This window comes from Cornus florida, unplaced genomic scaffold (assembly GCF_030987335.1).
Source record: "Cornus florida cultivar Cherokee Brave unplaced genomic scaffold, ASM3098733v1 CherokeeBrave_3.0.0_Hap2_Chr04, whole genome shotgun sequence".
NCBI lineage: Eukaryota > Viridiplantae > Streptophyta > Magnoliopsida > Cornales > Cornaceae > Cornus > Cornus florida.
This window is the reverse complement of record NW_026775574.1, coordinates 58,023,764-58,038,579: the sequence shown is the minus strand read 5'-3', so window position 1 is coordinate 58,038,579 and position 14,816 is coordinate 58,023,764. Positions and strand designations below refer to the sequence as shown.

The following is a 14,816-nucleotide window of genomic DNA, read 5'->3' as shown; positions in this document are numbered from 1 at the left end:
CTCACAGCTGATCCACTAAGAAAATAAATCAAATCCTTGTGATTCTAAAGGAAGACAGACAGAAAGTGATCGGTTGAAGCGCACTCAAAACAGATGGATATAATGAAGTGACTGAAATCAATGAGAAAGACTGTTGATTATTGTTTCTAGTAACTAAGAGCGGTGTATACTGTTTGAGCCATGGTGAGTGCAGAGAGGAAAATTGCAGGAATGACGGCCAGAATGGAGCAGGGACTTCTGAAGTAGGTGTTCAAAAGATTGGCTCGCCACAGGTTCCACTGCATCTTACACTGGTTCGACAGATAGTAGTTAGACACATAAGATTGGCTGACATTCTCGATGGGGTTTATCATCAAGAAGATATAGCGGTGCTTGTGCTCCTCCGTAGGTTCCAAATTAATGTTCCTCGCCATGATGGTAAGGGCCAAAGGAGACTGTCTGAGGCTTATAGGCTTTTTTGTTTCGATCTGTGATGGTGTTGGCACTATGTTCCAACTGTTGGAGCTAGTAATCTGAAAAGCAACACAATGGGAGATCAGAACGTCTTGAACTGGGTCATCGAAGTAGGATCGATGAACTCAAGCGCATGGCAGATGATTTAAAGGAGATTATGCATGCATTTTATACGTATTTCATCCGCATAATAAACCTTTTCTTTACAGCCAAGGTACTCTAGAATAGATTGTCCCTCACATTGGATTGATTCTGGAAACAAAAGTACTTCTTAACGTGTTCAGTGTCTTAAAATGAGAAAGTATTAGATGGTTAAGAATCATGTGATCTTGGATAAACTACCACGCAATTAATGCATCAACTTTATTCAATTTTTTAGATTCCGAAACTATATGATCCAAATCCATATAAGAACACCCAAAACATAAAATGTACACTAGAATTCCACATTCCTTTCTTGGTATGAGTAAAAGCATCCTTGCATACTTTATCCATGTGCTGCGTTGTTACTTTGATAACTTGGAAGTAATTGACTCTAGCAGAGAAAGTATAACGCGCTGGATTTATTTATTGTTCTCCTATTTCTGAAATCCAGAAAACTATGTGAGAAAGGTGTGAGTTATGAAGTGTGTAATTGATAAATTTTGATGTCAAAACGTGTTCAATTGAGTTATTATTTATGCTTTATTTTCAAGTCTCAATGTCAGGAGTGGAATAGTAAGGTTAGACACCAAACATACTTAAAAGAGAACATCGTTAGTCAAGGTATATGATGACAAGACTTTGTAGTTCATTTTTCGTGGAACTGCTTAGAAAAGAATAACTTTGGATAAAAAATTTGAAGTCTAGCAAAAATGGACCATTTCAACTTGCTAGATTTTCGTCAAATTCTGTTTTTGCCAAAAATGGACCCCAGTTATTCACGATTTCACTTTCTGTCAAAAGTTCACCAGTCCAACTAGGTTGGAACCAAAATAGAAATTGTTGTATTGTCTAATTTGGATTTTTATTTTTTTAGGAAGATATTTTTGCACGAATTAAACTTATTTTTCAGGTATAGTTAGGTCTCTCTAACATCTATAAAAACTCTCTTTTACTTAAAATTTTTTAACGTCTTTGAAGAGAAAACATTCATACGACTTAGAGACTCTTTGAGAATTAAAATTTTTTTTATAAGAAAATTAAATCTGATTTTAGAGTTTATTTTTATTTTTAGGCACACACTAGTACATGAGAGTGAATTAGGATGGTGTTAACTATTTGATTGGAGTTCAAGCTTGTTGAAGATTTAGTTATTTCTAATTGTGAGTCATACGCAGCGGAATGTATATAGAAAAGTTTTAGTTTGTTCTAGAAAATAGATCTGTGTCCTCAACTTTGCTTATTTTATGTTTTAACAATTAAACAGTTAATCACATGCAGATAAAATAATGCAGAGTATAAAGTTAGAGATGACACCAGGATTTTAGCGAGGAAACCCCAGTTGATAAAATACGTCAACTGTTATGAGAAAAACCTCGTGGACTGTGCAGTCTAAAGTAAACCAATCCACTATGCTTGAAACAAAGTATACCGAACTTTGACTCTGACTCACATCCAATCGTTCTACACCACACCAATCGCTGACAATCCTCTGGCTTTGCGACTCCTCGTCCAACAGCAACTTGATCTCAGATTGACACTTGATATTTGTAGAAGAGTAGCAGGTAGATCAGACAGCACTCCGCGAATGCTCCAATCCTTCCAAAGTGTGACTGCGTTTACTTCTGTTCTTAAATCGTTTGAAAGATGTAGAAGAAGATTTGCTTCGTCTAATCGATGTTGATACAACTGTATGATCACGATCAAGATTTGAACTCCACAACTCTAACCTATCTAGGTGAATATGTGTATGTTCTAGGAAGATTACAAAAAAATCAACTTTGATTTTCTAAGAGGGATTTTCTTCCTAAGGCTTTGTATGATATATGAATAATGCTTAAAAGCCGTTAAATAAACCTTGTGTATGACATGGTTTATATAGAGGTTTGCAAAGTCCTATTCCTCTTAAAAATAAGGGAAATTTCGTGTATAAGACTTTAGAAAGAAATTGGGATAAAAAAGGAAACAATCAGAATAGGAAACTGAAAGTTAGAATAGTACCAGGATGTCTTGAACCTGTTCGATAAATCTTGAACCGGTTCAAGATGGACAGACTCTAAAATCGCCAATTTTGAACCAGTTCAAGTTGAACCTGTTCGATAAATTTTGAATCAGTTCAAGTTGAACCTGTTTGATAAATCTTGAACCAGTTCAAGATGGACAGAATGTAAAATCTTCTTCTAAAATATCCAAAACCCTTCCTCAATGTTCTCACTACCTCTCAAAACTTCTTATAGCATTGTTAACATCATTTCGGAGTGTAGTATCATGAACACTTGAACTTCTTCAAATCCACATCCGATCTTCAATTTTGAACCGAAAAATTACAACTCGATCGGACTTGTTTTGTTACCGAAATATGCCAATTTACAAAAATTATATCTCACAATCTCCCCCTTTGGCAATTTCGTGACAAAACCCTAAAAACAATTTATAATCTACCCAAAGCAGAAAAATAAATTACAATTGTTTAAGGAAACATGGAATGTGTTTATCTCTGTTCTCTTTTGCTATTGGACAAAATTTCACCTGAATTCCTGCACATGGATTAAGCAAAACTACCGGTGAAAGTTTAATAAAACAAATAAAAAACTACCCCTAAATTAAGTATCCAAAAATTTTAGATTTTCTCCCCCTTAATGTAATCTTGTTCTCCCCTTTTTGGAACAAAATTGACAAAGTAATAGCAAAATAACCAGAGAGAAATAATACGAAAACAGAGTAAACAGGAATAAGTTTAATACATGTCAGAAACCGAAACAAAATATCCAAAAATATCAAGTCATGACAATGTAAAAACTGAGCAAAAAGTAATGTCATGATGCAGGACAAAATATCAGGCATTAGTATGTCCAGAAATAATGTCAGAAAGAAATCAATACTCTCAACCATCATTCTTATCATCATCCTTATCAGACTCTGCATCCATTGTTTGATCACACATGCATCACGATGACAATACTAGTTCTAGCTTGCTTGGGAGCTTCTGGAATCTCAATTTCTTTACCTTTGGCTTCTTTGAGTAATTGAGATGCCATGTTTTTCACACAATTTTCCACTTTGAAGCCTCCAACTTCTCTTGAGAATTCTATCAACACTTAGTGTGAACTTCAACACTTGTTCTTGGACAAGCTTGATTTGATTCTTCAAAACCCCAATAATCAACCCAATATCAAAGCAAGCAAAGCTTCAATCACAACACAAACAAGTCTCAATCTCTAAGTTTCTCAAACTCCTAAACTCCACAAATTCTCTTCAACTTTCAAGCTTCAATTCTTTTTATTGATACAAATATAACAATATATGATTGAATGTAAGCACCAATATTATGAGAATAATGCATTTGAAGATGTGAATATATGTGAGCAATATAGAGAGAGAAAGTGGGTACTCTAGAGAGAGAATGGGTGCATGCAATATGACCCAACAATATGCCAAATGGGTTCCTCTTAAATGCAATCTCGCTGCCAGGAATCGGTTCCCACTGGACAGTAACTCCAACTTGGTTCTTGACCACTGTGGAACCGGTAGGCAAATCATGTACCTGTAGCGAGCCTCCAGAAACTTGAACCTCGAAGGTTTTAACTGGGTACCGGTAGGAGCTTTGGGGATCGGTAGGTAATGATCAGTAGGTTTTTAAACTTGAATTTTTTTATAGATATTTTTCCTTGGACCTTTTGAATCACTTAATGTCAAATCAAACCAAAAAAAACTATAAGCTAAAAACAAGAATCTTTTTGAATTTTTTTCAGCTTTTTTCTTTTTTTTCATTTTAAAAATAAAACAAAACACAAATCATTGAGCAATTCAACCAAAGTTTTTCAGGTCCATACCTGATCCAATTTCCCAGAGAATTATAGAGATATCTATGAACAAAAATTCTTGACACCACAGAGTAGTCAGTCAATTTCAATTCTTAGGAAGTAATCACAACATGAATTTTCACTTGCAAATATTAATGAACCAGTTAGAAATCAATCTAGCAAGTTCAAGTGTATGTGTGCAATCCATCTCCTCAATTTCCAATCAATTATCAATAAATCATTGTCTAAGCCATATTGATCGAAAAGCATCAAGATAAGATTGTCTTTAAGCAATTTTTCTAAGTTAGGTAGCTTTTACTCTAAAGAGCAGACAGCAATTCCCCAATTCAACTTGTCTCCACCTTTCTTTTTACTCATTTAGCTCCACTTCAAAGTCTTATGGGAGCTTTCGACCACATCTCAATAGGTCGCCTTTTCCTAAACAAAGAATTCAGCATATATATATATATTTTTTTTCCTTTTTCAAGCTGAATTTTTTTTCAATTTTTTTTAAACTCCTATTTTTTTTTTATTTCAAACAATAACCTTTATAACTTTTATGATCAATATACCCTAGTCAACAAATTAAAAATTTTCAATCAAATTTTTCAGATTTGGACTAGTGCACAAAAGGTTATGAACTTAAGAGATTTAAATTTAAACATCCCTTAATCATTGCAAATGAACTTTCATTGTATAGGTTACAAGCCAAGAATCTATTTTTAATCAAAAATCATGTGTCCAAATTTACATTCAAGATAGATCATAAATTCAATAAAAGAATTTTCACAGATATTTCATGAAGACTATGATCAGAAACTCAACCCTAAACTAAACCCTAGTAAGTGAACCAATGACAACAAAAATTTCTTTTAAAGCGCAAGCTATGATCACTAAAATTCATAGGACTCAGTTTGAAGATGAAGTCCTTTTGGAAACTAGTTCCACGGACTCAACAGACACATAATTGATCAAATCAGTTTCTTTGATCCACACAGCTTTCACTCTCACTTCCTGAAATTCTTTTTCAAATTTTACCTCTTTCCTAGGCAAATTTTCAGCTTTAGAAATCTTAGGTGACACAAAATCCTTTTTCTTTTTAGAAAACACCTTTTTCTTAGCATGAACATCATGAGAATGAATTTTAGAAAAATCTTTCTTTTTCTTGTGTGAATTCTTTTTAGCATGAAAATTTCTAAGTTTATTCTAATTTTGCTTTGTAGCATGAAACCTATTTTGTGCAAAGGAATTATAACCATGAAAATCATAAAAAGAATTATCCCTTTTCTTTTTATAACAATAGTGTTGACTATGTCTAGTTCTACCATAATAAGAACAATAAAGCACCTTGGACACATTCTTAGCATGCATAGGCTCAACAAAAACTTTATGTTTAGGCACATTCAAGTTCACGGGTTTAACCAAAATAGTTTGACCCTTTTTTCAGGATGAAGCCTCATTACAACCTAATCCAGTTTTATCACTTACATGCTTACCAAAACTAATCATCTTATCAAGCTTAATTTGCCCAGAAGTAAAAGCAATTAATTTCTTTTGAGATTTTTTCAAATCAAGTTCAAGAAAATTAAATTTGGCAATAATAGATTCTCTAGCAGAATTAGCTTGACATACCTCGCTCTCAAGGAATTTTACCTTGTCATGAAGATTTTGAATTTCAGATTTGTTCTCCTCAAGCAATTTCTGTTTTTGCTTATCATCCTTCTTCAAGGAATCATTCTCCATCTTCAAGGTATCTCTTTCCTTTTTCAAGGCATCATTCATGCTTTCTATTTCTCTTAACTTCTTAGATTGCTCCTTAACATCCTTACTTAATAGCTCAAGTTGGGTAAGATTTCCTACACACAAAGAAGAATTATTAGTAGTATCATTATCAACATGAGCAATAAAAGCAATATAAGCATCTTTATTGTTTTCTTTATCTTTCAATTTAGAAGGATCTCCTTTATTACAATTTATATTCTTTCTAGTTTTAAGGAACCTTCTAGAATTTTTAGACATGATGAAAAAAATTTATGAAAACAAAACTAAACTTTCCAATAAGGATCAACTCAGTGTATAGAGATCTGCTCTGATACCAAATTGTGAGTCATACGTAGCGGAATGTATATAGAAAAGTTTTAGTTTGTTCTAGAAAACAGATCTGTGTCCTCAACTTTGCTTATTTTATGTTTTAACAATTAAACAGTTAATCACATGCAGATAAAATAATGCAGAGTATAAAGTTAGAGATGACACCAGGATTTTAGCGAGGAAACCCCAGTTGATAAAATACGTCAACTGTTATGGGAAAAATCTCGTGGACTGTGCAGTCCAAAGTAAATCAATCCACTATGCTTGAAACAAAGTATACCGAACTTTGACTCTAACTCACATCCTATCATTCTACACCACACCAATCGCTGACGATCCTCTGGCTTTGCAACTCCTCGTCCAACAGCAACTTGATCTCAGACTGACACTTAATATTTGTAGAAGAGTAGCAGGTAGATCAGACAGCACTCCGCGAATGCTTCAATCCTTCCAAAGTGTGATTGCGTTTACTTCTGTTCTTCAATAGTCTGAAAGATGTAGAAGAAGATCTGCTTCATCTGATCGATGTTGATACAACTGTATAATCACGATCAGGATTTGAACTCCACAACTCTAACCTATCTAGGTGAATATGTGTCTGCTTTAGGAAGATTATAGAAAAATCAACTTTCATTTTCTAAGAGGGATTTTCTTCCTAAGGCTTTGAATGATATATGAATAATGATTAAAAGCCGTTAAATAAACCTTGTGTATGACATGGTTTATATAGAGGTTTGCAAAGTCCTATTCCTCTTAAAATAAGGGAAATTTCGTGCATAAGACTTTAGAAAGAAATTGGGATCAAAAAGGAAACAATCAGAACAGGAAACTGAAAGTTAGAATAGTACCAGGACGTCTTGAACCTGTTCGATAAATTTTGAACCGGTTCAAGATGGACAGACTCTAAAATCGCCAATTTTGAACCAGTTCAAGTTGAACCTGTTCGATAAATCTTGAACCAGTTCAAGATGGACAGAATGTAAAATCTTCTTCTAAAACATCCAAAACCCTTCCTCAATGTTCTCACTACATCTCAAAACTTCTTACAGCATTGTTCTCATCATCTCGGAGTGTAGTATCATGAACACTTGAACTTCTTCAAATCCGCATCCGATCTTCAATTTTGAACCGAAAAATTACAACTCGATCGGACTTGTTTTGTTATCGAAATATGCCAATTTACAAAAATTATATCTCACACCAATTACAAAAGCAGGGTTTTGTTTTACCTTCACAAATTCATATTTGAAGGAAGGGGGATTCAATCATGTTCTGAAGGGGGAGGGATAAAGCATTCATGGAGAGTCCGTATTCTCCCAGCTACCCTTCTATAAGAATTAAGGACTAAGCTTGAAGTCGAGAGCATTTGGACAGGAGAGTCGCAAAGTCAGATGTGTTCAACAGCTAGTTCTTGGTGAAACGGAGTGGGTGTGAGCCTCGATCGCTTCCTCGATACTGCGAAATCTCCGTGGTTTTCGTCCTGGTTGGAGGAATTTCTTCCAACAAAGGTTTCCATGCTAAAAACCATGTTAATCTCTAATTCTATCTTTACTTTACTTGCACTTTATTTTTGCTTTGTGGATTTATTGTTAGTTTTATTTTGGTAAAATTAAAATAAACAAAATCGTACAAAAGAGCAAGTTAAACCTATTCACCCTCCTCTAATTCTTTTTTCAAAGTTTTATTTCACAACCTTTCGCATTGGGCAACTCACAAGGGGAATGGACATAGCCAATTAAGGTCCATAGGGGACATGTGCCCTCCTCAACTTTTAAATATTTGCATTTTTGTATGTATAAATTATTAGGATTTTAAAATTTCCCCCCTTAATTTTTTATTTATTACATTGTGCCCTTGAATAGAATTTTTGATTCCATCCCTGCCGGCTGGTGAACCCGAACTCACCATATCCTATCACATTTGGTTTCAGAGTTAAGAATCCCAAATAATTACTTTTTCATTTTTTTTCTTAGTTGGTACTCACACAAACTTATCTCTTCTGAGACTTGAACCCCTGACTTCCCTTTTGAGAAGTAAGAGACTGATACCGCTAGACCACTGACTAATATATATATATATATATATATATATATATATATATATATATATATTTCAAAGGGCCCTTTTCACATATAAATTAGCTCTAATAAGACCAAATACATTATGTTAGCGTTATATGACCTTTAAAATTACAAAAGAGCCTTATTGTTGATACTATATGGTATGTATATATGATATTTGGACTCACCTTTGAATTCTCATACATATATTCAGTTCTCTTTTATTTTTTTTGCTTCAATTATTATTATTATTCTTATTGAAGAGTTACGGGAGGAATTAGAAGAGCCTCCAAAATTGTGTATTTTGTATGAAAATTAGAGAGAAACACATGTAAGTAACATAGTAGAAATCGAGTCTCCTTTGCTCATAGATGTCCCTCCTGTGCACATAGATGTGAGGTATGTAATTTTTGTATTGACTAACTTCAGTGTCAAAACATGTTCGTTCGCGTTGTAATTTATATTTTATTTTGAATATTGATTTTAAAAGTGGAATAATAAGTGCAAGCATAATTTGATTCGATGTAGACATCATAACATGCATGTTGAGTCAGAACATCTCGCACATGTGTTTAACGTTTGGAAGGGATTAATTGCAAAATTATAATTTTTAATATAAAATTTAGAATATCATTTGTGAAACTAAAGTACCAAGGTTAATGTCATTAATTTCCCTTTAAAGGTGACATGTGGAGTAGTAGGATACCTTGGACAAGCTTGTCATGCTGTTGATCGATCATAATAAAATTTTAGGCATTCAACATGCAATTGTGCAAACGACCTCTATTTGCCAAGAATGGTACACCTTTTTACTTGTAATATTCGATTTTACTGGAAGGCCTAGAAATTACATTGATCTTATGTTATATATCATTGAACCCCTTGTAGAGCTATTGCCTAGAGTAGTTCAAGGAAATGGAAATTTAGGGTTATCGAAATATTTCTATAAATATTCGAAAAAAAATATATTTTCCATCATAATTTTAGGAATAATAATTTAAAGATTGAATTTAGAAATTACCGAATTTAAATTATGTGAGAGGGGTCACATAATTTGAATTCGATAACTGTGGAATTCGGTTCCTAAATTATTATTCTTACATATTTTTTTAGTTGCTTGTTGCACTTCTATGTTATATATGTAGGTAAAAAATTGTTAATCAACTCCAAACGGGTTAGCTTAGTTTGTACAATCCTTCCAACTACTCCCCTTTGATCGTCAGCTTGAGACTTACGGAAGATGAAGCCTGAACTTAAGTGATGCATATTGTTCGTAGGCAATTTCATCCATTCTGATTTCACACATCATCCCAAGAGTTCAAAGTAACTAGCCGGGGTTATTCATTTTCAAAATAAATAATAGAAAAATATGGTTAATTACTGCACGCCACATGAAAAGAAAAGAAAAGAATAGTACAAGAATGTTTTAATTGAATTACCAAGTTCACAAAGCTGTTACAACCTTTTGAAATCAATCGAATCAAATTGGTATGGAGAAGCAAACAACCACATTGTTGGAAAGTCAAAGCTGGTCAACTAAAAATGAAATCAAATCCTTGTGATGACGGTTGGACAAAGAGGAAGTGACTACGCATGAGAGGAGATTATTTATTTATTGTTTGTAGCAACTAAGAGCCGTGTATAGAGTTTGAGCTATGGTGAGGCCTAAGAGGGTAATTGCAGCACTGGTAGACAGAACAGGCCAACGAGTGGTGAAGTAGACCGTGTGAATAAGATTGGCACGCCACTTGTTAAACGGCTTCCTACAGTGGTCAGTGACCCGCTCGTGCACCTCATTGAGGCAGCAGTCCGGGTCGAGTGTGACATCTTTAGAGAGGGTGTTGAATAGATTAGTCACAGCTTTGTTAGTACCGATGGCATTCAGGATGATACTCGGGAGTTTAAATGGCTAACGTCCCCGACAGTCTTGATGAGGCTGTTCATGAAGAAGATATAGGAGGTCACCTCATTCCCTGTCCCGACATGGTACCTCTTAAACGCTATCAGGTTGAGGAACAACGGCTCAGTCACGTCGTCCACCACAATGCGAGGTAGGCTTAGGACTCCGCCATGGAATGAGATGTCTTTGAGGCTTACACTTCCACTTCTCTTGAATCTGATTCCGGCTTCGTTGAGCTCAGACGCTGACCAGATGATCCCACCACCACTTAAAGTGACTCTTGGTTTATAACTTTTCCTAGGGTCTTCTCCCCGGAGCAGGCTCTTCCTATACACATCCAATACATGCAAGCATTTTCCCATTCTTTGTATCCTATCGTTGGAGCAGAAATTGAGTATGAGCTTATTGACAAACTCCTCGTCTTGCTGCATTTTAGCAAACTTCTTTTTTTTGTCAGAAAAAAAAAAAAAAAGAAAAAAAGAAAAAATGAGGACCTATTTTGTTTGCTTTTGACGCTGGCGGAAAAGAGGGAAGGAAAAAATATAGAACAAAAGACGGCAACAAATAGGAGGAGTTAATTATTGTAATGTTTGTCTTAAATGGATTGTTCTTTACCCCTGCGGGCTTGACTGAGTTGGTAAGGTAACGACCTGGTAATGCTCATGTTCTAGGTTCGAATCCGTCCATCGTCATTATAACCCTCGACTCAAATTGTTGCTGAGGTGTGGGGCCGTTGACAGCATCTCAGCTTTGGCTAGGGTGGGTCCTGAAGGGACCCTGCTCAGGTGAGTTCCGGTGCCAGCCAAAAAGAAAAGAAAAAAAAAAAATAAATAAATTAGGAGGAGTTAAATAAGCAAGAGCTAGGCTCTATAATATCATTATCAAAAAAAAAAAAAAATTTGAAGTCTAAATTCTGCCTGCACTTCCCGCACCTATAAATATAAGGTTCATCTTCAACACTACTACATTTATGAGACTATAACTCCCAACTTTCAATACAAGACTCAATATTGACAACTCTAAATCAAAGGCAACTTACAGGACCCAAAATACCAATTACAATAAATTAAATTGAAGTAGTAGGAGGAAAACAAGTCATTTTTCAAAACATATCTTGATCTTCCAAAGAACCACTTTAGCATTCAAATATCATTGATGATAGGGAAAAATATAAACCTACCCTACCCTCGATAAGATTGATTAGATTTCATTATCAAGGATAATAAAATCTAACGTGGTTCAACAGGGTAAGAATAATCCTATCATAATTGGAGGAGGTCAAAAGGATTATTCATATCCCTGACAAATCTGGCAACAAATCTCCTATGATCTCGCACAAGCGGAAGATAAGATCAACCATCGACATCGGCAAAACCAATTGGATTCCAATCGACAGCCATAAATAGGGCACCAAGCCGTTAAAGAAGGTACGAGAAAAAATCCCTAAACAGAATATACATAATTATTATGTGATACGATTACAAGTACTAACTTGATTGTCCGAGGGTCTTCGGCCGGCACCCCACCGGTGCCATTCGAGGTGACGTCCCTTTGTTTTGCAGGTAAACGCCGTCGTTCCGAGTCGTGAGGATTTCCGCATCAACAGCTGGCGCCGTTTGTGGGAACGATTAGTTCTCTGAAGAAATAATAATCCCGACGCGACTTGGCTTGTACGGCAAGACGAAAGTTTCTGATCATGGAAACCTTCCCAAAGTCATCAATTGACAACGGGTTTCTATGTTCTTATATAAGGATGGGACTCTACATCTTGATTACCCGTCTATCATACTGGGGGCAAAATAGTGGGTTACGTGATGCCACCCTTCAAAATTTGGCACGTCGACCCAGGCAGTCCAATATGGTGTTTTCCATCTAGCGATGCTTGGTCCCTTCACTACTGAGGTTTGGTCGTCTAAGACCAGACTCCATCTCATATCGGGCAGCAGCCAATAACCAAGGCCTGATCGTTGAAGACTAAGACCTGGTCCTTCTGCACCTACATAAATGGGTAGGTCTCTATCCATCAAGAAGATCACCACTAACAAGGGGGTCTCTACCTACTAGTAAAGCTTCTACTACTGAGGATGTCTCTAGCAATGAAGTTTCATTACTCCATCCGTTCATACAATCAGGGTGGCCTTTAACACCCAAGAATGTATCGAGACCTTCAGGTCTAAGGAGGTCCAATGTCCCTCAAGATCCCATGTCCAATGAGGTCTATATTCCCAAGCAGGTTCCTAAGTTAAGGGCAATCATTGGACCCAACAAGGTACTGACCACCAGACCATCATCTGTCAGCCGTTGGGTACCACGCCTCTATCCACCAGGCATCAAGCCAGTCGCTGAATACTAAGCCTCCACCTACCAGACGATAGTCGTCACCTCTCTTCCCTTGCAGGAATTGCCTATCGACTTCAGATTATGCAGAATTTTGGATTGATAATCCATTACAGGTTAATTTTTAGTAATTACCCAATCCAATATTTTTAGACAACTGTAAATTGTTGCAGCACCAGACACCCCGTCCGTTGCATAAAAGTCTATAGAATGGGTCATCACCCAAGATCCTAACATCGGGGGCAAAATAGTGATCATATGATATCAATCGCCGATCTACATATGATGACAAGGTTTAGAAGATTGATTGTACCTTGGTACATCGAGCTAGTCGGGTTTCTAGTCTCTACACGACAGGAAGGGTACAACCCTTGGTTATTATAAATCAAGGCTTGGTTATCCAAAATTAAGGCCTAGTCAACCAAGACTAAGAATTGATTGTCCAAAGTCTACAAAGGCTCGGTCATCCAAGATCAGTGCCCGGTTACCCCAAGTTTGGTCATCAGAGACCAAGACGAGGGCCTAAGATCAGGACTTAACCTACAAAGGTTAGGTCAAAAAACGATCCTCCCCCTCACGTGTTATACTTATGTGGTAATTAATTCCCTCACTAAAGGGACAAGCTGAGTAAAGCTCGTAAAGTTTATTCCTTTGCTAAAGGGACGGGTTGAATGATTCCCGTAATCAAATATCCCAGTACTATAAGGGATAGTAAATAAGTGTCCTGTACTATAAGGACCCGGGCTGAATGAATCTCGTAATCAATATCCCCGTACTATAAGGGATAGTAAATAAGTGTCATGTACTACATGGACCTGGGCTAAATGAATCCCGTAATCAATATCCCCCGTACTATAAGGGATAGTAAATAAATGTTCTGTACTGCAAGGACCGGGGCTGAATGAATCCCGTAATTAATATCCCCGTACTATAAGGGATAGTAAATAAAAATTCCTTACTAAAGGGGACGAGCTAAGTAAAGCTAATACAATTTAATTCCCTTATTAAAGGAGTGACGACCTGAGTAAAGCTCGTCCAATTTATTCCCTTACCAAGGGAAGAGTACCCAAGGGTACCAAAAAGAGTACGCCGAACAGAGTACCCAAAGGTACTAAAAATAGTACCCGCGAGGAGATTACCCAATGGTACTAAAAATAGTACCCGAGGGAAGAGTTCCCAGGGCCAAAAAAAAAAAATATAAATAAATAAAATCTTCTACTGTTCACATGAATAGTACCTGTGGGGTACTATTCCAAGGTAGGAAAAAAAAAAAAAAAATCCCGAGTTACTATTCACATGAATAGTACCCGCGGGGTACTGGGTACTGTTCATAGGGGTTAAAAAAAAAAAAAAAACATTCCCGAGTTACTATTCACATGAATAGTACCCGCGGGAATAGTACCCCGCGGGTACTGTTCACAAGGGTTGATGAAAAAAAAATAATAATAAATAAATTTACATTCCCAAAACTAGACGTGCAAGCTTGGGGATGGGGGGCAATTGATAGGGAAAAATATAAACCTACCCTACCCTCGATAAGATTGATTAAATTTCATTATCAAGGATAATGAAATCTGACGTGGTTCAACAGGGTAAAAATAATCCTATCATAATTGGAGGAGGTCAAAAGGATTATTCATATCCCTGACAAATCTCCTATGATCTCGCACAAGCGGAAGATAAGATCAACCATTGACATCGGCAAAACCAATTAGATTCCAATCGACAGCCATAAATAGGGCACCAAGTCGTTAAAGAAGGTACGAGAAAAATCCCTAAACATAATATACATAATTATTATGTGATACGATTAAAAGTACTAACTTGATCGTCGGAGGGTCCTCGGCCGGCACCCCACCGGTGCCATTCGAGGTGACGTCCCTTTGTTTTGCAGGTAAACGCCGTCGTTCCGAGTCGTAAGGATTTCCGCATCAACAATTGACAAGGCTGCCAAGTAGACACTACATCAACTTTTCTATAAAAACAGTTCTTAAAGATTTAGAAAATAAATAATATTTTCAAATAACTATA

At 36.1% G+C, this 14,816-nt stretch overlaps 1 protein-coding gene across 1 annotated transcript; it reads right to left on the bottom strand.

The window, feature by feature from the left end:
* Positions 1–146: 146 nt before the first annotated feature.
* On the bottom strand, positions 147–10,879 carry LOC132305010 (UPF0481 protein At3g47200-like). The gene is made up of 2 exons (XM_059802696.1): positions 10,463–10,879; positions 147–512 (listed from the first exon to the last, which is right to left on the bottom strand). The coding sequence occupies exons 1-2, from the start codon at positions 10,877–10,879 to the stop codon at positions 147–149; spliced, it is 783 nt and encodes a 260-aa protein (XP_059658679.1).
* Positions 10,880–14,816: the final 3,937 nt, after the last annotated feature.